At 43.3% G+C, this 25,000-nt stretch overlaps 2 protein-coding genes across 2 annotated transcripts in view; one reads left to right on the top strand and one right to left on the bottom strand.

Annotated features, from left to right (window-relative positions):
* The window catches only part of LOC116060773 (broad substrate specificity ATP-binding cassette transporter ABCG2-like), a 32,104-nt gene extending 30,523 nt beyond the window's left edge, over positions 1-1,581 (top strand). Inside the window, exon 19 of the mRNA XM_031314511.2 lies at positions 1,434-1,581. Within this exon, the coding sequence (XP_031170371.1) occupies positions 1,434-1,581 (148 nt within the window). The remainder of the gene's footprint in view (positions 1-1,433) is intronic.
* A 14,336-nt stretch (positions 1,582-15,917) lies between these two features.
* The window catches only part of LOC116060786 (cyclin-dependent kinase-like 5), a 15,681-nt gene continuing 6,598 nt past the window's right edge, over positions 15,918-25,000 (bottom strand). The window contains exons 6-10 of the mRNA XM_031314532.1: positions 24,864-24,952; positions 20,940-23,072; positions 18,317-18,395; positions 17,654-17,807; positions 15,918-16,352 (exon numbers count right to left, since the gene is read on the bottom strand). Of these exons, the coding sequence (XP_031170392.1) occupies positions 16,237-16,352; positions 17,654-17,807; positions 18,317-18,395; positions 20,940-23,072; positions 24,864-24,952 (2,571 nt within the window). The 3' untranslated portion in view covers positions 15,918-16,236. The remainder of the gene's footprint in view (positions 16,353-17,653; positions 17,808-18,316; positions 18,396-20,939; positions 23,073-24,863; positions 24,953-25,000) is intronic.

Raw genomic sequence — 25,000 nt, 5'->3', positions numbered from 1 at the left:
GTGTATGTCTACACTGTATACAGCGCATATTATCGCGAGAAAATGTTGTGCTATTGTGAGAACAACGTCACCCGCATGTAAAAAAAAACGGTTGGGTTTAGGGAAAGAACATTGGGAAAGGCTTTAGTAACACTAAAAAACGACAAAAACACGACGGTGACTAACGTCACACGTTTAGGAAAACAATAAACGGTTAGCTTTACTGTACGTACACACCGCCGCCGACTTGAGCTGCAAAGAAGCTCTGGCCGCCCGGTCGAGGACGCTCGTCAGAAAGTCCGGGGAAGCTGTTTGAGGCTTTGGCCGCTCTGACGTAGCAGCTTTCTATGTTCATCATGGAAAAAGATCAAGCAGCCACTGCACGGCCAATACACTGACACTAGAAACCTTTTATAAATTACATATCTAATGACAGAATGTGTATTGGTTGTTGGTCGCAGCGGTGTCTGTTAGCAGTTAGCTCGCTCGTTAGCCGCTGAACCGCAGCAGCGTGCAGGCAGAGCGAGCAGCCGCCAGCTGTTGATCCGTGCAGGACTTCACCGTGAGCGGACTGTTTAGAGACCATGTGACCGGCAGGTAACGTTAACTGGTCCCTATACGCAAACATCATAAATGATAGGGAACCCAGCAACGGCCATGATGAGCTTCTCCTCCTTTTTCTCTGAACTAATGTTTTGGTAGGAACCAAAGTTTACATCGTATGTTTCTCTGGAATCAGCCAGCGTGAAGGACGTCTATATTCTGATTGGTTGCCGCTGAACCGCGTCATAGCTCATTACCATAAAGTTGACCTACTTTCAACTTTCTGATTGACGCTCTGGTCGCTCAAAACGCCCAAAACGCGACGCCGACAGATTTTCCGCTCCTTGCAGCTGAGAGAAGCAGCTTCCATTGAAAATGAATGACTTCCGGTATCTTTAGAAGATCAAGTCGGCGGCGGCGTGTACGTACAGTCAGGAAAAGAACATTGGGGAAGGCTTTAAAAAAAATAAATAAAAAAAAAAACAGTTAATAAACGCCACATGCGGGACGCGATCCCAGCTCTCCCGGGTGAAAGTCCTGTGTTTTACCCATCCACCCCAACCAACCTCTCTCTGTGGACTTCTGTCCTTTCATACTACTGGCTACGGTCATAATTCACACTTAATGTAGGTCAATGGAGGCCAAACGGCATTGATAAACACGCTAAAAAACTGTTATGTATGCGTCTTGATAACACGCCAAAATGACATACGGATTGGCGTGTCATACATACGCCACTTATTGAGATCAGTCTGTGTTTATAATGTTTATGACACGTTCATGACAGTGTCGTGTCACTCTTATGTAGAGACCTTCAAGTAAAGTGTAACCCAATAAAGTATATCTTATCTTATCTTAATTTGCTGGTGGGGTGAATAGTCTGATGGTGTGATGTGTTGGTCTGTTTCCAGTTGTACGGGGGAGGAGTTTCTGGAGGTCCAGGGTGTCGATCCCTCCACCTGGGGCCTCTGGCAGAACCACCTGGCTCTCGGCGTCATGACCATCTGCTTCCTCATCATCGCTTACCTCAAACTGCGCTTTATCAGGAAGTTCACCTAGACCTTCGCCTCCGCCGCTGTGATGTCATCTATCATCTCTCCGCCAGTGTGATGTCATCTAAGAAGGACGTGCGGCTCAGGACTGTGTTTGGACATCTCACTCTTTGCTTTTGTTTTTTTTCTTTTGCAAATTTGATTTGTGAGTTTGTTCATGTTGTACGGTGGCCCTGAAGTGCAAATCACGACAGCAAATATGAAAACACGACCGACAGCAAATATGAAAACACGACCGACAGCAAATATGAAAACACGACCGACAGCAAATATGAAAACACGACCGACAGCAAATAGGAAAACACGACCGACAGCAAATAGGAAAACACGACCGACAGCAAATAGGAAAACACGACCGACGTGTTTTCATATTTGCCGTCGTGTTTTCATATTTGCCGTCGTGTTTTCATATTTGCTGTCGTGTTTTGCACTTCAGGGCCACCGTACATTTGTTTCATTTAAGTTTTCATTGTGATAAACATGAAACCATAATCCTCCAGATCTGGAATACTAAATATTTGTTTTTTTGTTTAGTTTTATGCAGATGTTCTGCTGAAGATGTTGATTATTTATTCACTCCTTACTAACACCAGAGTGTATTAACTAATCATTCACTGTATCCTGATTTTTTTGCACTTTAAAAGTTCAGAGCCAAAGAAGTAAATTATTTTCTTTTCACACAAATACAATGCTTTTATATTTATACAGTTTCTAAATAATAATAATAAAATACTGAATTTGCATTATGAATCTCAGTTCTTTTTACTTTTAAATTTCAGCCATTTTTATAAATATTGTTTACTTCTCACACAGTCGTCGAGTAATTTCAGTCTGCACCAAAGTTGACAGCCTAAAAAACAAGGTGCCTTTTGTTTAGATATGACGACAAACACGAACACACGAACACACACACACACACGAACACACACACGAACACACACGACTAGAGCGTCACAGTTGACTGCAGTAGGCGTGTATATGTAAGCAGACACTCGCTTCCATAGCAACCGTGGCTATAAACAGTCCGTGTGTGTGTGTTGAAATCTCTAGTTCCAGTTGAGTAACATCAGTAACGGCTGGAGGGATACAGGTAGACACACACCTGGGGTGTATCTCGGTGTGGAAAGTGAAGTGAAGTGAAGAGTAACTTTCCGTAAACTGTTTGTGTCCTCGAGCAAGGCACTGACCCAACAGCTGAGACAATACAGAACTAATTTAAACCAAACGACGGAACTTTTTCCACACAAATGTAATTCTGACGATTGCTCCATAGAAGAGAAAGTAACAGTCTAAATTAAACAGACAAAAAACAGGATAAAAAGCAGATAAACGAGGGGGAAGAAAGGAGAAATATTTGGGTTTATGGCTGTCAGACATTCATCATTTGCTTTCCATTAATTGGGCTGGAGTCTAAAATGTCACTTATGTATACATAAGTGACATTAAAAATGACATGTAATGTAACATTATATATACAGTCGTGAAAAAATTAGGACACCCATGCTAAAGTTGACTAAAAAGAGGAATAAAAAAATCCTTAATTAAAAAAATGAGGAAAAATCCAATCTTTAAGGACACCAATTTTCGTTGTTAATGAATAATGTATCGTAAATAAATAAATGTTTTTCCTTAAAATACAGGGGGCATAAGTCAGTACACCCCTATGTTAAATTCCCATAGAGGCAGGCAGACTTTTATTTTTAAAGGCCAGTTATTTCATGGATCCAGGATACTATGCATCCTGATAAAGTTCCCTTGGCCTTTGGAATTAAAATAGCCCCACATCATCACATACCCTTCACCATACCTAGAGAATGGCATGGGGTACTTTCCATAAAATCGTGTTTTCGTATTTGCTGTGTGACATTGCTTAGAGCACCTTTAAGGACTCAGTTAAGATGATTTTGTGCACTAAAAATGCATCATATTTTACACTGAAACTAATATCTTAGTATGCAAAACTGTCAAACAACTGTCAAAAATAGTGAAGTGAAAACAATGTTTCCTTCTGAATTGTAGAGGAATAGAAGAATTAAGTACCACAATGTTGTACTAAAGTACAGTTTGTGTTACTTTCCGTCACTGATAACATCTTAAAATATCCAGACTGGATACCAGACAAACCTAACCACAACATTTTCTCTTTTGCGTCATACTTTATGACTATGATGTGTTTTTGGGAAAACACACACGCACGCACACACACACACACACACACACACACCATGAAAATATATCTTCATAGATCAAAGGAAGTTTAGAGGTTGAATGCTTCACTAATCTCTACTGGAATATAATTATACCAGCTGTGGAGAGGTTTAGTAAGACGGAAGAACTGATTAAGAGAACCTCCAGGTGGAAGAAGTGACGTCTCCTCTTTCCATGACAACGGATGTCAAGAAAAGCATTTAAAGAAACAAACATGTCAGCCGCACTGACTTCCATTCAACTCCAAACAAGCAAAGAAAACATCTGACTGATTCCTATTCATTCACTGACACTGGTGTTTCCCCCTCTCATTCCCCCTGCTCTGGTGTTTCCCCCTCTCATTCCCCCTGCTCTGGTGTTTCCCCCTCTCATTCCCCCTGCTCTGGTGTTTCCCCCTCTCATTCCCCCCTGCTCTGGTGTTTCCCCCTCTCATTCCCCCTGCTCTGGTGTTTCCCCCTCTCATTCCCCCCTGCTCTGGTGTTTCCCCCTCTCATTCCCCCTGCTCTGGTGTTTCCCCCTCTCATTCCCCCTGCTCTGGTGTTTCCCCCTCTCACCTCTCATTCCCCCTGCTCTGGTGTTTCCCCCTCTCATTCCCCCTGCTCTGGTGTTTCCCCCTCTCATTCCCCCTGCTCTGGTGTTTCCCCCTCTCATTCCCCCTGCTCTGGTGTTTCCCCCTCTCACCTCTCATTCCCCCTGCTCTGGTGTTTCCCCCTCTCACCTCTCATTCCCCCTGCTCTGGTGTTTCCCCCTCTCCCCTCTCATTCCCCCTGGTCTGGTGTTTCCCCCTCTCATTCCCCCCTGCTCTGGTGTTTCCCCCTCTCATTCCCCCTGCTCTGGTGTTTCCCCCTCTCATTCCCCCTGCTCTGGTGTTTCCCCCTCTCATTCCCCCTGCTCTGGTGTTTCCCCCTCTCACCTCTCATTCCCCCTGCTCTGGTGTTTCCCCCTCTCACCTCTCATTCCCCCTGCTCTGGTGTTTCCCCCTCTCCCCTCTCCTTCCCCCTGCTCTGGTGTTTCCCCCTCTCATTCCCCCTGCTCTGGTGTTTCCCCCTCTCACCTCTCATTCCCCCTGCTCTGGTGTTTCCCCCTCTCACCTCTCATTCCCCCTGCTCTGGTGTTTCCCCCTCTCATTCCCCCTGCTCTGGTGTTTCCCCCTCTCACCTCTCATTCCCCCTGCTCTGGTATTTCCCCCTCTCATTCCCCCTGCTCTGGTGTTTCCCCCTCTCATTCCCCCTGCTCTGGTGTTTCCCCCTCTCATTCCCCCTGCTCTGGTGTTTCCCCCTCTCACCTCTCATTCCCCCTGCTCTGGTGTTTCCCCCTCTCACCTCTCATTCCCCCTGCTCTGGTGTTTCCCCCTCTCACCTCTCATTCCCCCTGCTCTGGCGTTTCACCCTCTCACCCTCTCATTCCCCCCCTGCTCTGGCGTTTCACCCTCTCACCTCTCTTTCCCCCTGCTCTGTTTCCCCCTCTCACTCCCCCTGCTCTGGTGTTTCCCCCTCTCATTCCCCCTGCTCTGGTGTTTCCCCCTCTCATTCCCCCTGCTCTGGGGTTTCCCCCTCTCACCTCTCATTCCCCCTGCTCTGGTGTTTCCCCCTCTCATTCCCCCTGCTCTGGTGTTTCCCCCTCTCACCTCTCATTCCCCCTGCTCTGGTGTTTCCCCCTCTCACCTCTCATTCCCCCTGCTCTGGTGTTTCCCCCTCTCACCTCTCATTCCCCCTGCTCTGGTGTTTCCCCCTCTCATTCACCCTGCTCTGGTGTTTCCCCCTCTCACCTCTCATTCCCCCTGCTCTGGTGTTTCCCCCTCTCACCTCTCATTCCCCCTGCTCTGGTGTTTCCCCCTCTCATTCCCCCTGCTCTGGTGTTTCCCCCTCTCACCTCTCATTCCCCCCCTGCTCTGGTGTTTCCCCCTCTCACCTCTCATTCCCCCTGCTCTGGTATTTCCCCCTCTCATTCCCCCTGCTCTGGTGTTTCCCCCTCTCATTCCCCCTGCTCTGGTGTTTCCCCCTCTCATTCCCCCTGCTCTGGTGTTTCCCCCTCTCATTCCCCCTGCTCTGGTGTTTCCCCCTCTCATTCCCCCTGCTCTGGTGTTTCCCCCTCTCACCTCTCATTCCCCCTGCTCTGGTGTTTCCCCCTCTCACCTCTCATTCCCCCTGCTCTGACGTTTCCCCCTCTCATTCCCCCTGCTCTGGCGTTTCACCCTCTCACTCCCCCTGCTCTGGTGTTTCCCCCTCTCACCCTCATTCCCCCTGCTCTGGCGTTTCCCCCTCTCACCCCCTCATTCCCCCTGTTTGGCGTTTCACCCTCTCATTCCCCCTGCTCTGGCTTTTCCTCCTCTCATTCCCCCTGCTCTGGCTTTTCCTCCTCTCATTCCCCCTGCTCTGGCTTTTCCCCCTCTCATTCCCCCTGCTCTGGCGTTTCCCCCTCTCACCCTCTCATTCCCCCCTGCTCTGGCGTTTCCCCCTCTCATTCCACCTGCTCTGGCGTTTCCCGCTGCAACTTTGACCTAGTTGCCGCTGACCTTTGAGATAACAGCATGTCGTTACCTAGCAATGGGAAATAGCTTCCTTGCCACCCTTGATGACGAATACCTGCGCTTTGCTCTGCGCCGTACGTAGCGGTGCGCCGAGAACAAATCGCCTATCGTGTATAGGCAGAATAAGACTGTGGAATAAAATAAATAACTATTAAAGGTGCAGTACGCGATGCTGCGCAGAGATTGTTGGTATTTAAGAACATTAAAAAGCCAGTCACGTCTGTTTTGAACTAATTAGCGAGCTGGCTACACCGGATAAAACGTGCTAGGAAAGTTGTAATTGTGGCTAAGAACGAGAGTCTGGGCACCCGGGTAGCTCAGTTGGTAGAGCAGGCGCCCATATATAGAGGTTAACTGTACGTACACACCGCCGCCGACTTGATCTTCTAAAGATACCGGAAGTCATTCATTTTCAATGGAAGCTGCTTCTCTCAGCTGCAAGGAGCGGAAAATCTGTCGCCGTCGCGTTTTGGGCGTTTTGAGCGACCAGAGCATCAATCAGAAAGTTGAAAGTAGGTCAACTTTATGGTAATGAGCTATGACGCGGTTCAGCGGCAAGCAGCGGCAACCAATCAGAATATAGACGTCCTTCACGCTGGCTGATTCCAGAGAAACATACGATGTAAACTTTGGTTCCTACCAAAACATTAGTTCAGAGAAAAAGGAGGAGAAGCTCATCATGGCCGTTGCTGGGTTCCCTATCATTTATGATGTTTGCGTATAGGGACCAGTTAACGTTACCTGCCGGTCACATGGTCTCTAAACAGTCCGCTCACGGTGAAGTCCTGCACGGATCAACAGCTGGCGGCTGCTCGCTCTGCCTGCACGCTGCTGCGGTTCAGCGGCTAACGAGCGAGCTAACTGCTAACAGACACCGCTGAGACCAACAACCAATACACATTCTGTCATTAGATATGTAATTTATAAAAGGTTTCTAGTGTCAGTGTATTGGCCGTGCAGTGGCTGCTTGATCTTTTTCCATGATGAACATAGAAAGCTGCTACGTCAGAGCGGCCAAAGCCTCAAACAGCTTCCCCGGACTTTCTGACAAGCCTTGACCGGGCGGCCAGAGCTTCTTTGCAGCTCAAGTCGGTGGCGGTGTGGACGTACAGTTACTCCTAGACGCAGCGGGCCGCGGGTTCGACTCCAACCTGCGGCCCTTTGCTGCATGTCATTCCCCCCTCTCTCTCCCCTTTCATGTCTTCATCTGTCCTGTCAAATAGAGGCCTAAAAATGCCCAAAAAAAAATTTATCTTTTTTTTTTAAAGATCACTTTTGGGGCATTTTAGGCCTTTAATATACAGTATAGGACAGCTGAAGATGTGAAAGGGGAGAGAGAGAGAGAGGGGGGAATGACATCTAGCAAAGGGCCGCAGGTCGGAGTCGAACCTGCGGCCGCTGTGCACGCTCTGCCAGGTGAGCTATCCAGGCGCCCCCCCCCCAAAAAAAATAATCTTTAACAAAAGAACTGGAATCTGCTCCTCTGTCGGACATCATCATTTTCATTTTATCGAAAAAATGATAATTGTAAATCTTGCAAAAGCCAGGAAGTGGAACCCAGTCTGTAACGTGTGTCACTGAGAGCCAGGGCGTAGCTGAGGTTAGTTAACGTTGCTCCGTAAACCTTCCCAGGAATTAGAGAAGGATTAATCTGATGCAACTCAGAACCACAAACCCTGTCAGATCTGCTCAGACACAACGTTACAGTCTAGACATTGTCCATCTTTCTTCTCTCCTCCCTCCTCCCTCCTCACTACTTCCCTCCCTTTTTTATCCTCCATCACCTCAATCATAAATCTTCATCAGTCAGTCTGCAGTCCGTCCTCCTTCAACACTATTATTCCTACTTTCTCTCTGCCTTCATCTATATTTTTCTTTCTTTCTGTTTGTGTTTACGTTTCTATAGTCATGTCCTGCACATCGACAGCTCTGTCTGTCTTCTTCCTCCTCCTCTTCCTCAGAGTTCAGAGCTTCGACTTGACTCACGGTGAGTACAACTCTTTATTTTCTTCTTGATATGTTACAAATAGAATAAAAGAAATAACAACATGGCACATTTCAGTACAAGTGAGAAAACCAACAAAAACTAAATACTCAGCAAACATATCTTTCAAAAAATGACTGAAAATAATTCGGATAAAGTCTTCAATGTTCAAAACGGAGCAGGAACAACTTGCCCCCTTTTTCTACTTTTCTACTTTAGTTATATACAAACCATATCGTAATCTGAAGAATCTTTATCAAATCACAGCCGACTTTTAATTTGCAGTGCGCGTTAAGAAAAAATATTTTATTAACAATATGTGTGTATGGAGAGATTTCTGGATTGACTTTTGTGACGTTGTGTCTAAGATTATTCAGATTTCATTACCTGTTGACCCAGAATTTTGCTTGCTGGGGAACTTTATGAAAATTGATAAACTACTGAACAAATTTCAAATAAAATTTTTGGAAATAGCCCTGGCAGTGGCCAGAAAATGTATTTCCGTCACATGGAAGTCTGATTCCCCTCTATCCATGACTAAATGGTATTTAGAAATGAATAACTGTGCGCCTTTAGAAAAAATAACCTTTATTAAAATTTGGCAGCCCTATCTAGATTATGTGGATAATGTGTTGTTGGAATGTGACTGACCTCGAAACATTGTATGCCTACTTTAAAATATTGGAGCATCCTTTTGGGGAGGGGGGGGGATGGGGAGTTATTTGTTTGTGTTTGTTCTTGTTCTTGTAAACTGAAAATGAAAATAAAGTATTAAAAAAAAGAAAGAATATGTGTGTATGTGTTAGTTGCAAAAGAGATGTGTGCAGTCAAATTGAGGAAGTGGTTAAAAGTACTCTTGATGCACAGAAGGTTAAGCTTAAATCAGAAAAATAGTTTAGGCGTGTGTGTGTGTGTGTGTGTGTGTATTCTCGTTTAACTATATCCGTGGGGTCCAATAACCAGGGACTACAGTATACTTGTGGGGTCCGGACAGCTTTGTGGGGCCAAAATGCTGGACCCCACAAGGTTAAAGGTCTGTTTGAGGGTTAAGACTTGGTTTTAGGATTAGGGTTAGAATTAGGTTATGGTTAGCCGGGTTCGGTTATATAAAAAAGCTGTTTAAAAGCCGGCCAGATATTAAAAACCACTGGACAGGACGGACAGCGGGAGATTAAAACTTTAAATAAAAGGTCAACTCCACACCTACCCTGGACTCACTCCTAGAGACATTACAAAATAAATATTTAAAATAAATAAAATATATATATACAGGGTTCATACTTTATACATACATATTTTAACCAATACTTTTTCACGACTTTTGCATGACTTTTTGGCAATTTTCCATGACTTTATATTCCTGAAAATGTCAGTCGACATTATACAATAAGAATAAAAATCTGAATAGAACGGTGAGGTTAGGACGACGTGAAATACATTTATTAATCACATATTATTATGCTGTGTGTTAAAAAAAAATTCCATGACTTTTCCCAAACTTTCTGGGTCTTTTTATGTTTCCAAAACCTTTCCAGGCCTGGAATTTGCATTTTTCAAATTCCAAAACTTTTCCAGGTTTTTTCAAAATGTATGAACCCTGTATATATATATATATATATATATATATATATATATAGTTATGTAAATAAATAGCCCGGCGTCACAATAAAAGATAAATTCTTAACTCAATATTAAAGACATTATTTATCCTCAAAAATTAAAATAAAAATATTTAAAGGGTCTAAAATACTGTCTGAATTACTTGCCCTTGAGGTAAAAAAATAAATACACATACCATTAAAAATTAGTAATAAGTGCTGTGTTTAAAAGTGCCACACAATAAATAACCATAAATAATTAAAATCCATCATCGAATAAAACCACACTGTTAGTAAAATGCATAAAACCAATGGCATGTGTATCATCATGTTAAAATCTTGAGGCAAGTAATTCAATTTGTAATAATAATAATAAATATTAGCAATAAAGACAGAAACACAATCAAATTATTAAAATATAGATAAGGCAGAATAAAAGTTAGAAAGGACAACCTAGGCATCTTTAAAATATTTATTAAAAAAAAGGGTTAGAGTTAAGGTTAGGCATTTAGTTGTGATGGGTAAGGGTAAGGGGCTAGGGAATGCATTATGTCAGGTCCCCACAAAGATAGTGAAACGCACTATGTGTGTGTATGTGTGTGTGTACGTGTGTGTGTGTGTGTGTGTGTTTGTGTGTGTGTGTGTGTGTGTGTTTTTGTTTAACTATATTCGTGGGGTCCAAAAACCGGGAATAGAGTATACTTGTGGGTTCCAGACAGTTAAAGTGTGTATTTCCACTGACTGCAGAACGGCTGCGTCCCGACTCCGTCCCAGCTCCGGCGGTCCCAGCCCTCCGGAGCAGATACGCAGAGCTTCAGGAAGTCGAGCACAGAAACAAAATAAAAATCCGGTTAATTTTCAAAGTAAAATCCACCGTGCTCACAGCGGATCATATTTCCCTGCACTACACCTTGAAAACACAGCTCAGAGTAGTTTCCCCTCTACTCCTCTGGATGGAAACTAACTGTTGTTGGTTTTGTGGTTCTATTCTACGTGAATTCGCGAGATCTCGTGGGTCCTCGTGACTACAGCTGTCAGTCATGGCCGCAGCAAATCCGGACCTAGTGGGTATTGACGGACGGCGGAGCACGCAGCCGACACGCAGCGGAGCCGGTCCGCAGACGTTCTGCATTCAGTGGAAATCCACAGTCAGACTCGATCCTTGAGTTTTAGTATCCATTAGTCCTATCAACGAATACGTGGGAATTAGACTTAATTGGAGTCGGATATCTCGGCCTTCGGGCCTGTGTCTTTTCCGCCGAAATTCCCTTTCTACGCTATCTTGGCACAGAACCTACGTTTTAACCTTTGTGTTGTCTTCCAGCCGACCGTGCAATTTGACTCGAGGACACGGCGTGTTGTCTCCGTGGCAGCTTTACTGCAAACAAAAGACAAAGACAAAAGAAAAACACACCTTAGGCTCTGTTCTCATTAAATATGCAACACAGAGTGACAGATCAGATAGCAGCAGAACAACACTCACTGACCTCGGATCAGATTAAAGTCAAAGGTACACTGTTACGTAACGGAAACATTAGTGTTCTGTAAGAACACCTTAGGGTTAGGGTTTCTCAAATGGGGGTACGTGTCCCCCTCGGGGGACTCTGGAGGACTGCAGGGGGTACGGGAGATTTATTGCAAAATGCTAATTTAAAAATGTCATCATTAACTCGTAAAATAATTATACTCTAATAATGAATGAGCTGATGGATTCTCAACATTTGAAATGTAGCATTTAAATGTTTTTCAGTTACGTTTTTGTTGCCTTCTTTGGACGTTTATTCTTGCCTTCTTTCCTTCTTTCATTTTTCAAAGTTTTTTGTCGCTTTCTTTGGACCTACTGTATTACTGCCTTCCTTCTACTGTCTTTTTTTTTTTTTTTTTTCTTACAAGTTTGTTGTTTTTTTGAAAGTTTTTGTCACTTTTTTCGGAATTATTGTTACTATTTTTGACCTATTCTTGCTTTCCTTCCTTCCTTCTTAATATGGTCTTTCTCCAAATTCTTTTCGCCTTTTTTCAAAGTTTTGTCGCCTTCTTTGGTCCTATTGTTGCCTTCCTTCTACCGTGGGAGATCTGGGTTAAATTCCCACGGCGGTACATCAACCAATGTGTCCCTGAGCAAGACACGTAACCCCAGTTGCTCCAGAGGTGTGCGGCCTCTGACATATATAACAATTGTAAGCCGCTTTGGATAAAAGCGTCAGCTAAATGTAATGTAATGTAATGTTTAAAACTTCACGTTTTAAATATTTTTAACATTCACTAGTAGCCGAATCCAGAGTTATAGACTGGCTTCTGATATTCTTTGGTAATTTACAATCCCTGCTCTGAACACTAGACTTATTAATTCTATTGTTAACTCTTTGTACGGACTGATCCGTAGTGATATTACAAGCTGTTGTGGTTCATTTTAAAGTGCAGTAAATTAGTTTAACGTACCTCTAATCTCCTTCCATCAGCTCGGTCCGTCTCCTCTCCGTTGGATTTTGATCTCCCAGAGATTGATGGTTCTGCTGTGGACACCTGCGGGATTTTCATTGTCCCCACAGCCCCACCTCCACCCGTCCCATCTACAACCACACCCACAACAACAACAACCACACCCACAACAACAACAACCACACCCACAACCACACCCACAACAACCAGACTCATCACAAAGAAGGTAATTAACCCTTGTGTTGTCTTCCCGTCGACCGTGCAACTTTTATTTTTTTCTGAGTCAAAATTTAAAATTAAAAACATAAGATGCCTCTGTTAGTTTTTTCTTTTTTTTTTACAGGTTTTTTTTTAAGCCTTTCCGACATTTTTGACACTTTGTTTTCGACGTTTTGTGACTTTTCCCGAAGTTCTTTGTCGATTTTTTTTCTGTGCTTTTGACTTTTTTGTTCTTGTTTTTTTCCGACATTTTTGTCACTTTTTTCAACGTTCTTATATCATATTCTTTTCGTCAAATGCTATAAAATTCAATAAAATTCAATAAAACACCCACATTAAATGAAAGAAGTGAACTGCAACCGCAACTATCCCGTGAATGAAACGTCGTCGATATAGACTAGAACGTTCAAACGTTCGCAGGAACGTCCCCACCGCCCAGACTGCAAGAAGACGCATGAAACACGTTGAAGTGTCTACAGCCATAGTGGCTCTGTGAGGCTGTACTTGAGCTAAACGCTAACATCAGCATGCTAACACACTTTTACTTTCCTCTTCATTGGGTTTTAAATGTTGCTCTGGTGCAATGCGTAACACGGCTCGCCATGCTTTAATTTGTGGCTCGCATGGCAGTAAATCCAGTAAACTGGTGCATCTACAGGGTTTCTGCAGGTTCCACCAAGTCAAATTTAAGACTTTTTAAAGACCGTTTTAAGACCATTATGAATGACATTTAAGACCTTTATCACAACATCAGCTAAGCCCCTAAATTCTGCTTTTTTAAGCCAAGTATCGCTAAGCTAGTACTTCCCCAAAGCTGAAGAATAAAATCTGTTTTATGTCTGTGGTACGATCTGAAAGAGACTTGCGCCAATAACACGAAAGCTGATTGGCTGCAGTATAAGTTGCATGTTGGTCTCATTTGTAGTCGTAATACAGCGGAATATATTTGGACTAGCGGAAGAAAGAACTACAACTCCACGGAATAAAACAAAGAGCATTAGAGGTAGTGTTGCATGGCTGTAGGGAAATTAAGGCCTGTCATTTAAGATTTTTTTAAGCCCTAAAATTTTGATTTTGAAATTTTAGACTTTTTAAGACTTTTTAAGACCCTGCGGAAACCCTGACTTATTTGAAAAGTTCCACGCAATAAACTCGCCTTGCCATACTTTTCCAGCAGGTGGTGGCCACAACCAAAAAGCCAGCCGTCCAATCGCCGCCAAGGAAACCAGAAACCAAAAACACTGGAACACCAATCACTGACAGCCTCCTCTACTACCTCCTGACCAATAGCAGAGGACACGCGGCTGGCTCTCTCCCATGGTTTAACGGTTTCATCTATCAGCCAATGGGAGAGCTGCCTCACAGAGGTTACGGTACGTCATCAGATAGCGACGAGTCAGCTGCAACGCTGCCGAAAAGAGCGGGAAGGACGCATGAGAACACATGGAAAATTGGTTTGTTTTCTTCAGAGGACTCGAGTGACGAGTCCTAAAATGATACCGTGATGTTTTGATCGTCTTTTGGGTATTTTGCATTTTATTTTTTAAACAAACGCTAAGAGATAGTTGAAAGAGATGATAGTTTTGTGAATAGTTTTTTAGCATACCTTTAGGTTTAAAGCCAAATGTAACTACACTGCTGTAATATCTAAGAAATATTTAGATTTTTTTGTGCTAAAATATAAAGATTTTAAGGAAAATGTAAACGTATGTACAGTTTGTTAGGTTACAGCTGTAAGCTTTGCTTCTACCGTAAACTGACACGACAAATTAGAATTTTTTAAAAAGCTTCTTTATTCTTAAAATGCCTAAAAAGCATTCACATATGAATGAATTGTGTGCTGCTTTAAAAAGGTGACATCATTTAACAAACATGAAAACTTTTGATCAACTATGATTAATAAAATGTATAATTGTATTCTTGTATTTACATCATTATTTGGTTTAACGTTTAACAAATAACATGTTCTCACTCCCATCGCGTAAAATTCGGACGCCTGGTCAGGTGCCTTTGGCGTTGTTATTGAGGCCAAAAGTCTCCTTTATATATATATATATATATAAACGCTCTTTATCTAAAAGCGCTGGGTTGGGACTATTGGCGTCACTTTGGACGCAGTTAGGTTACGAAAAAGGTTGTGGGTGGGCTATTAAAAAGGTACGTTTATGTGACACACGGGACAAGAACGGGACGGTTGGGTTTAGGGACAGAAGAACGGGACGGTTGGGTTTAGGAAAAGAAGAACGGGACAGTTGGGTTTAGGTAAAGAAGAACGTGACGGTTGGGTTTAGGTAAAGAAGAACGGGACGGTTGGGTTTAGGTAAAGAAGAACGGGACGGTTGGGTTTAGGAAAAGAAGAACGGGACGGTTGGGTTTAGATAAAGAAGAACGGGACGGTTGGGTTTAGGAAAAGAAGAACGGGACGGTTGGGTTTAGATAAAGAAGAACGGGACGGTTGGGTTTAGGTAAAGAAGAACGGGACGGTTGGGTTTAGGAAGAGATGAACGGGATGGTTGGGTTTAGGTAAAGAAGAACGGGACGGTTGGGTTTACGGACAGAAGAACGGGACGGTTGGGTTTAGGTAAAGAAGAACGGGACGGTTGGGTTTAGGTAAAGAAGAACGTGACGGTTGGGTTTAGGTAAAGAAGAACGTGACGGTTGGGTTTAGGTAAAGAAGAACGGAACAGTTGGGTTTAGGTAAAGAAGAACGGGACGGTTGGGTTTAGGTAAAGAAGAACGGGACGGTTGGGTTTAGGTAAAGAAGAACGGGACAGTTGGGTTTAGGAAGAGAAGAACGGGACGGTTGGGTTTAGGTAAAGAAGAACGTGACGGTTGGGTTTAGGTAAAGAAGAACGTGACGGTTGGGTTTAGGTAAAGAAGAACGGGACGGTTGGGTTTAGGTAAAGAAGAACGGGACAGTTGGGTTTAGGAAGAGAAGAACGGGACGGTTGGGTTTAGGTAAAGAAGAACGGAACAGTTGGGTTTAGGTAAAGAAGAACGGGACGGTTGGGTTTAGGTAAAGAAGAACGGGACGGTTGGGTTTAGGTAAAGAAGAACGGGACAGTTGGGTTTAGGAAGAGAAGAACGGGACGGTTGGGTTTAGGTAAAGAAGAACGGGATGGTTGGGTTTAGGTAAAGAAGAACGGGACGGTTGGGTTTAGGTAAAGAAGAACGGGACGGTTGGGTTTAGGAAGAGAAGAACGGGACAGTTGGGTTTAGGAAAAGAAGAACGGGACGGTTGGGTTTCGTTAAAGAAGAACGGGACATTTGGGTTTAGGAAGAGAAGAACGGGACGGTTGGGTTTAGGTAAAGAAGAACCGGACAGTTGGGTTTAGGAAACATGACACGTGGGACACGATCCCTGGTCTCCTGGGAGAAAGTCCTGTGTTGTTTGACCCATCCAGCCTCCCTACGTGAGTTTCTGTCTTTCCTACTACTCTCTACCGTTGTCTCTCTCAATACCACGTCACCTTACAGCGCTGCGTAGCTGCTGCTCTGCCCGGTGCGTTCTACACACACTGAAGGCTGATTTTTGCATCATATCTGACGCTGAGAGACACTGGCCAAGCGTCCATATTATACAAGTTCGGGGTGAGAATGGGTTGCAAATAACCAGAGGCCTGTAAAATTGTCGCTGTGACTTTAAAGTGACCAGGGTGCTTATTTCGACATGTTAAGTTGCCGTCACATTAAAGTAAAGTCTGAAAGGGGCTTTTGTTTCGGTCTTTGTGTATCAGATGGAGATGGAGGAGCCGGTTTCTCTTTCCTCTTATCCTTGGAAGTGCCTTTGTTGTGTTTGCCTAAGAAAACATCAGACAAATTATGACTTTATTCACAGTTTGACAGACTGATTGGTGTTAGTATGAATGAATATTTAGTTTGTAGCGACTACCCTGAAACAATTACATCCATTCACACGTTATGTTGCAGCTTATTGTTCATGTATTTATGTCATGTATTGGATAAGAACCATCGGGGGACAAATAGCTTAGTTGACGGTACTTTTTAAGCATATTTTAGATTGAGGGAAATTTATTTTAATGTACAAACAGTGAGATAAAATAAGGAAATGTATTTCCTGTTGGTCAAGTCTTGTTCATAATATCTAAAATGCAACTGAATGGACTTATGCAAAATATAAGAAAACTATGCCGTCATTGCTTCGGAGCTGAAGTCCAGAAAGGTTTAATTTTGGTTGTTTTTTGTGTGTGCAAAAGTGAATACCCTTTTTTAAAAATGCCCTGATTGGCTTGAGGGATTGTTAAACATGTATTTGTTTTCCTGTGGGTCGTGAAGTCTCGGACAATACTTGTCAAATCTTAAGGCCCTGACACACCAACCCGATTATCAGCCGTCGGACAGTCTGGCGAGGTCTCTGACTCGAGTATGTTCGGTGTGTTTCGTGCCGTCATCAGTCGGAGGAGAAGTCGGCCTTCATTTGGGCTGATTTGAATGTTGAATCAGAAGGCGGGCAGTTGGACACAATGGCCAATCTGATTGGTGGAGTGCTAACCCTGAAGTGACGAGCGGGATGAGCGTGACTAACGCCTCTCAAAATCTGACAAAAATCTTTTAAACTGACCTTTGTCGATCTGAACTGAAGACAGATTCAGCAACTGCACGGCCTATTTCTCGCTTAAAATTTTTTCAGAAACACGTCTCGGTGAACTATTTTCGTAAAATATGAGATCGTATTCCGAACGAGCGCCATTATGCTCGGTTGTAAAATCCGGGAGAAACCAGACCCACGTGACGCGTTCGTCCAATCAGCTGCCGGTTTAAAATATTTTGGGCGACAATACAGATTAGCGCCGCCTGCTGTTATGGAGACGTATTACATCTCACACACGCGCATAACGTACTCTCAAGTCGCCGTCGCTTCGGTGTGTTCTGAGGCACTTTTTTGACAGTCTGACTGCCTTTTCTGCCGAAGGTCGGCCGTCGGGTTGGTGTGTCAGAGCCTTTAAAGAAACCTGGACTATAAGGCATAAACATAAACATAAATGGCTTTTGATTGGCCCAGACAGAGCCTGCAAAATGAATGGGTGTTTATTTTTGCTTTGCCAAATTGTAGGTACTATGGTAAGGTGCGTGTGCGTACCTTCTCTTCCTCTGAGCTCTGGCAGCACGGAGCTTCTGAGATCTGGGAAATGGATGTCTGACTTCTTTTTGGTCGCTGTGATGCCACCGCTGGTACCAAGGTTACAGTGATCGCACGGGAAAGAGCGCTCGCAGATCAGATTCTTTTCTGACACCTGAAGGGAGAGAGAGTAGTATTACATCTTATAACTTATTCCCTGTTATATATTGTTCTTAAAGTATATTATTGCTTTTCTTGTTTGTCAAGCAATTCTATTATGTTTACATTCTTGTCTGTTCATAGTCATAGTTAATATTTAATATTAAGCTATTGCACTGCTCAATCCCCTCACTGTTCACTTTTGCACTACCACCATTGCACACAGCCTACCATAGCACATTATCATGGTCATTGCATCACATGGTCAGTCCATACCAGACCTTTGTAATCACTTCACAAATTGTTAACTCTTTAAATTTCTGTGATTTTTATGTATGTGAGATATACTGTATGTGTGTTTGTTGTGTTATGGTTGTCTAAGCTACTGGATGCCTAGAATTTCCCTCGGGATGAATAAAGTATCTATCTATCTATCTATCTATCTATCTAGTAACTTTGGAAAAGCACATCCACTTTCATTGTGATTCTGTTGTAAAACAAGTGAAAGACAACGCACTACGTTACCTGTGCAGTGAGTGATCCTGTAATGTGATTGGACAGTCGACTATAAATGCCACCGTGATGCCTCGGCTTGTCTACACACCTGTGATAAACACAATGAAACACATTGTGTCGTATGTTAAATTACAAAACATTTGATCAAGAATGAAGAGTTGTAGTTTGGGGGTCGAAAGCTGGACTGGAACATGAAGGGAACCTTAGCGAATTAAACACATTTAGGAAGAGTTCAGGAATATTTTTACGTGCATGGTTGGGTCCCAAAATATTGAAACTTGCCTAAATAATTAATGTTAGCATTTAAATGGACAATTAAAATGCACACCAGGAGGGATGTCAACAGTTTACAAAATAGAGCGAATCTCTGTGACGTCACGCTAACGCAACAATCACTTCTGGGTAGACAACTGGCTGTTGATTTGAATTGCAGAGATACGTGAAATCTGCAAACTTGTTTATTTCTGTTGTCATTGTCAGCTGTAACTGTAACGTTTAAATATATATAGTTAAACACGGACCAATCTGTCGTCTCTGCTGTGTTTATTTTCTGTTTCTGATAAACCAAATCTAGGGTAAGGAACAGCAACATCTCACCGCCGGTAGGACTGACTGCTAGTTCGGGTGGTGTAATTATCTTTAGTCTGTGGCCCAACAGGTAAATCAGCTCTCCAAGCTAACGTTAGTCAAAGTATTAACATTTAAAAGTATCAAACATTCATTTTAGATAACTCAGATGAGAGTATATCCAGTTGTTCCTTGTCCCCGTTTGCTGAACGCCGTTAAATTGTATGTACTTTGTTCAGCAATTCATATAGGTTTGGTGTTGTGGTCAATGACAGCAGTTTCCCTGACTGGAAGACAATCGTCAAGTTGGTGGATCCTTTTCCTACGGAGACAACTAGCTACTTAGCTACATCTATGTGAAATAGCAACAAAAAAAAATGGTCACAAAATGGTGACAAGTATGAATGAGATCAGCACAACTGCACAGGTTGTCTGCTCTCAGAATTGAAAACTGTGTCTACTAACATCTTGCTCAGGCTCTCAGCCTCTGAGTCAACTGAAAATTACTTTGCCAATGCGAATAATCAGTATCCTGGAAATCCAGAGTTCTCGCGAGAGCACAATTTGAATTTGCTCAGCGAGTCACTCTGGCATTCAGTAATGATGCTCATTAACTATGCCCTGGTAGCCGAGCTGCACCAATCACATCGGTGTATCTGATATAGGCGGGCCAGAGGCGAGCTAAACAGATGACGACAGCGCTGTGACGTCAAAGTAATTTGTTAACATTGCAAGATGGCTACGGATGAACACCAGTTGTTTAAAATGGCTTTGGCTGCTACAATGAAGGAGTTAGACTTGGCTTTTTATCTAAAAGAGGAACAGAAGACGGCGCTCCAATCGTTCCTTTGCAAGAAGGACGTTTTTGCTGTTTTGCCGACCGGATACGGCAATAGTTTAATCTACCAGTTAGCTCCTCTGATAGCTAAGAGTTTAATCTACCAGTTAGCTCCGCTGGTAGCTAAGAGTTTAATCTACTAGTTAGCTCCTCTGGTAGCTAAGAGTTTAATGTACCAGTTAGCTCCTCTGGTAGCTAAGAGTTTAATCTACCAGTTAGCTCCGCTGGTAGCTAAGCGTATGGGGCTTAGCGAAAACCCACTGGTGATTGGTTGTAGTGTTATCCAATTGCGTGCAGTGAGATTTTGGTGCCGCCCCTCGAGTTGGGCCATTTTCATTACTCAATACCAGACCCTTAATCTTTCAGATTTGGGTCTGGATTTCCAGGCTAAATAATCAGGATAATCTTCTCGAATCTCAAAATCTTTGAGCAGTACTTCATTGTTATGCGTGAGAACTTCAGTACGCCACTTGTCAGATTTGTTCAGCAATTTAGATAGGTTTGCAGTTTCCCTGACTACAAGACAATCGTGCAAATTGGAGATCTGAGGCTGGATAATTTTCCTACGTAGCTCGACATTTTTGTGAAGTACTCTATTGCAATGGTTCTCAAGCTTTTTTGCAATAATTTCCCCCTTTGAAATTTAAGCCATGTACCCCCTGACCAGCGCGAGTAATTTTTGGTAAAAAAAAAAAAAGTCTATATAAAGAGGAACAATACAGCGATGTCATCGATAGATTTACTGAAAAAAGGTGAAAAATCTTTGAAAAAGATGGTAGAAAGAAGGAAGTAAGGCAAGAATAGGTTGAAAATAGTAACAAAAACTTCCAAAAAAACACAGTTAAAAGAAGGAAGGCAACACTAGGGCGACAAAAGTGACAAAAAATTCGAATAAGTGACTAACTTTGAAAAAAGTCACAAAAACTTTGAAAAAAAAAGACTTACTTTAAGAAAAAAATAAGGAAGAAAAGCAAGAATAGGTCAAAACAGACGACAAAATCCTCAAAAAAAGGTGACAAACTTCAAAAACAGAGACAAAAACTTTGAAAAAAGCGACAAACTTGGAGAAAAAAAGACGAGTAGAAGTAACTACAGCCTTGTTACTGAAAAACATTTAGCAAAAAATCTTACGTACCCCCTGCAGTCCTCCAAAGTACCCCTAGCTGGACACGTGCTCCCATTTGAGAAACACTGCTCTATTGTACTTATGTGTGAGAACTTCAGTACCTAACGCTGTGGGCCCCAGGATGAAAACCTGCCCCCTGGGAACGATGATCGCTGGCGGCTGGGCTGACGACAGAAAAAGAGGGAATGACGGGTGTGGAGGAAGGAGGAGGTGGTGGATGTGGAGAGGAATGGGGTACACCGAAAGCAAATTCATCGGGAAAGACTAAGCTTCTTGTCAAGGCTTTGTGGTCTGGAGTCGTCGTAGAGGCGAATGAAGTTGAATCTGCGAAAGTATATGTATTTGTTGTGTCGTCCGTGTCTGCGTTGTCTCGTTTCCTTCTTGCCTCTGTAGGAAATGTAGTTTTCTTAGTCCTTAGGGTCATTGTTGCGACGGACTTGTTGCTAAATGACCCAAGCTGTGTTTTAGGTTCTATGATGAAGAAGTGAGGGGGTTTCTGGGACTTCACGTCAGATTCAGAGCTGTTCTTTTGCTCAAAACTTGAGCTTCTGGAAACCTCTGACATTTGATTTACCAAAGACTTGGTTGTTGCACTGACGGACACAGAAAGTGCTAAATCTTCTCTGTTCTCTTTATCTGAGGCTTTCTGTGTTTTCGGAAAATTGGTTCCAGCTGATGTGTTGGCTTTAGGGATTTCATTCGGCATGGAGGCTGAGGTTATTCTGGATTCTGTGGTGATCTTGGATTCAGAAGTGCTCTGCTGATGGATCCTGCAGAGCTCAGAAGAATCAGGATTCTCCTTGTATTCTCCACCCGAAGCATCGGATACGTCAATAAGGTTTGCAGCTGGGCTAATCTTCAAGCATCCACGATCCTCAATGACATCCTGCTGATTGCTGGATGCGATCAATACTTCTGTAGGTTTCCTGTCTGTTGGAAGGCCTCTTGAAGGCTTGTTGGGTACACATGTGGTGTCATGTTTGGGTTTGGGATCTGAAGAGGAGCCCGTTTTGGACAACTTTGAATTTAAGGATCCTTTAGGTGGAGTTGCAGTGCTGATCGCAGGACTGGCTTCTATTAAAATTGTGGATGACTGCCTTGAAAGATCTGATGTAAGAGTCTTTAAGGGGCTGATAAATAAAGATGTGTTGTTCTTGGCTGTTTTAGGGCTTGAGGGTAAGCCTTTTGGACATTCAGAGGCCTTTTTTTGCTCTGTGTCCATTGAACGATTGCCCTGATGCTCTAAAGTCATCAATCTCTCGCATGGCTTGGTGACAGAAGGGTTAGTTGGGGTAGCGACTTTGATGTGGTCATTGCTTGACGGTTGAGGCGCTTTAAGTGTCAAGCTTGTCTCTACTTGGCCAATGTTTGCTATTTTAGAAGTTGCAACTGTTGAAGGGCCTTCAGGGTATTCTGTAGTGGAAGACTTTCCCATTTTCTGTGTTAAGTGGGTGTCTGTACGATCAATGGTTGAATTCAAAGAGGCTTTGGGAGATGAAGTCCCATTTGGATGGTCAGTGGTTGAGCTTTTAGACAAGTTGGGCACTTTTGTGTTTGAGTTGTTCCAGCTCTTTCCAAACTCTTGACTTGGCTCCGATTTAGACGATCTCCAGATCTCCATCAGTGTTTTCTCAGTCACATTTGGCACAATGCTGTCTGAGCAACTAGAATTCAAACCACTGGAATCTCCATCTTTTGTATCTGTAGTTTTCAAATGGTCTTCCCTTGTCTCTTGAGAAGCAACTTTCCCGTGTTTAGGTTTAGGGACGACTGTGTTATTCTCCTTCAGATGGGTTGCAGTCGTGGTTGTCTCCAAAAAATCAGATTTACGGGTTTTAGTTGATTTAGAAATCTCACGTTCCTTTCTCAGATCCACACCAGTGGCTTTTCCCGGTTTACTTTTCATGGCCACAGTCATTTTTGCTGCATTGTCGATAATCTTGGCGCCGAATGTTTTGGACTGTTTGGATATCAAAGGCTCTGAGGCGTTACGAACAGTTTTAGAGAGCTTCGAATGTTGCTTTCCTTTGGTTTTCTCCATCTTCTCATCCTCCTTCCTCTCCCTTTCCTTGTTGACTTTCTCATTCACATCTTCAGCTTGTTTCTTGTCCTTGCTTCTCCAGTTCTTGTCATCCCCTTCGTTCCTTTCTCGTCTTGGATTTTTGCTTATTTTGGGAAGGGTAGAGTTGTCTCTGTGGTCCTTTTGGATCTTAGCATTCAGCTCGTCCAAAAATCTGTGTAGATACAGAGAAAGATGAAGTGATGATTAACTTAAATTTGGAGGCTACTAAACAATATAGCGTCACTGTGTCCACGTTCGGACACTTACTGGCTAACGTTATATCAAAATATCTGTTCAAATACAAATATAAATGATCTATTAATGTTTTTAAGTTAATTTAATGGTGTAAAACTAAAGTGTAACTTCTTACCTTTCTAACGGTATATAGTTTTAACTGTTTACTTTAGCTTTTACTTTACAGGAGCCGGCTAAAGTACGCTATCACCGGTGAATTAGCCGTACGCTACCCTTGGCCATAACAGGACACCCCTATATCTCCTCGCTATAAACACTGGCCGTTGCTTGTTTTTTCGGGGGTATTAAGTCCCATCAATGCTGTCAAAACTACCGGATCGTACTTCCGTCCTTCATAATAAAATGACATGCTTCAACAACTCTGAACTATTCAATAAAAGCTCCTGGATTTCCAGTACAGTAAAAATTGAAATTTTTAGAGGAAAAGATCGTCGCCCGAGCGTCGCCTGAGCGTTTGTACTTCTTTTCCTCATCAAAGTAACTTTCATATACTAATTAGACATCTAAATGTCCACGTACATATAGGAAAATTCATACGTAGATTGTTAGATGGGTATAGATACATTCTGCTAACATTTTTGGTGATGATCGGAAGCGTAAAGTACCGCGAAAAGACTGAATATGGCCAATAGCAGCGAGTGGTGTCCGAACGTGGACACAGTGACGCTATATGTAGGTGACACACACGCGCGCACCCACACAATCAATATGTTGGTGGTTTGACTCCTTGTATCACTACTGATCTGGCTAACACACATTTCAAGGTGTAGCAGCCTACTCTAAGACTAGCTGGACACAATAAGCTCTTTGGGATGCATCTGTAACCACACATAACTGCTTGTTGAACTTCAAGAACACACACAGCCTTCAGCTACCAGGCTCCTCTCCTGTGGAACCAGCTCCCAACTTGGGTTCGGGGGGCTGACACCGTCGCCACATTTAAGAATAAACTGAAAACCATCATCTTTGATAAAGCTTATAGTTAGGGAGTGAGGAGTTGCAGCATAGTAGAGTAGAGTAGAGGGAGGCAGGAAGTACAAGCCCGTTCCGGCAGGGGAGAGTACCAGCCCGGTCCACTTGTCTCCTTTTGTGTGCATCTTAGTCCCAGAAATCCTTGTTACTAACCTAGCTCTGGGGAGTTTTCTCCCCGGAGTCCCTTTGCTTCTTCTTCACCCAGAACATCGCCTTGGAATTGGGTGGCACCTAGACCGGGGTCCTGGGTGCAGCTGACGCTATGGACCTACTACACCCTGCTACGCTCTGCGATTCCCCGCAGTGTCCGACTGCGTCCTGCCGCGTCCAACCGCGTCCACCCAGGCTGCTGTGCCACACTACACCCCACAACGCCCTGCTGTACCCTACTATGACATGAACTACTACGACTACCATTGTGATCACTGTTTCACTATCTTTGTTATGACTATTATTGCCACCATTCACCACTCCCCCAACTGGTGCCGTCAGACACCGCCTACCAAGAGTCTGGGTCTGTCCGAGGTTTCTTCCTAACAAAAAAGGGAGTTTTTCCTCGCCACTGTCGCAATAGCTACTGCTAATGCTTGCTCTTGAGGCAACCACTGTAATAGTTGGGGCTTCGTAAACTACAGAGTTTGGTCTAGACCTACTCTATCTGTAAAGTGTCTCGAGATAACTCTTGTTATGATTTGATACTATAAATAAATTGAATTGAATTGAATTGAACATATACCTGACGTGGAAAGAGTCTTGTGTGAACAGAGGATGTTCTAGTAGTTCTGAACACTGAGCTCGTCTGTCTGGATCCATCTGGAGACAACTCTGAAAGAGACAACACAAAAGTATTACGGTTTCTGATCAACGCGTTCT

Source organism: Sander lucioperca, chromosome 17 (genome assembly GCF_008315115.2).
Source record: "Sander lucioperca isolate FBNREF2018 chromosome 17, SLUC_FBN_1.2, whole genome shotgun sequence".
Lineage (NCBI taxonomy): Eukaryota > Metazoa > Chordata > Actinopteri > Perciformes > Percidae > Sander > Sander lucioperca.
Note: the sequence above shows the minus strand (reverse complement) of the source record. Positions and strands in the feature narration are given on the sequence as shown.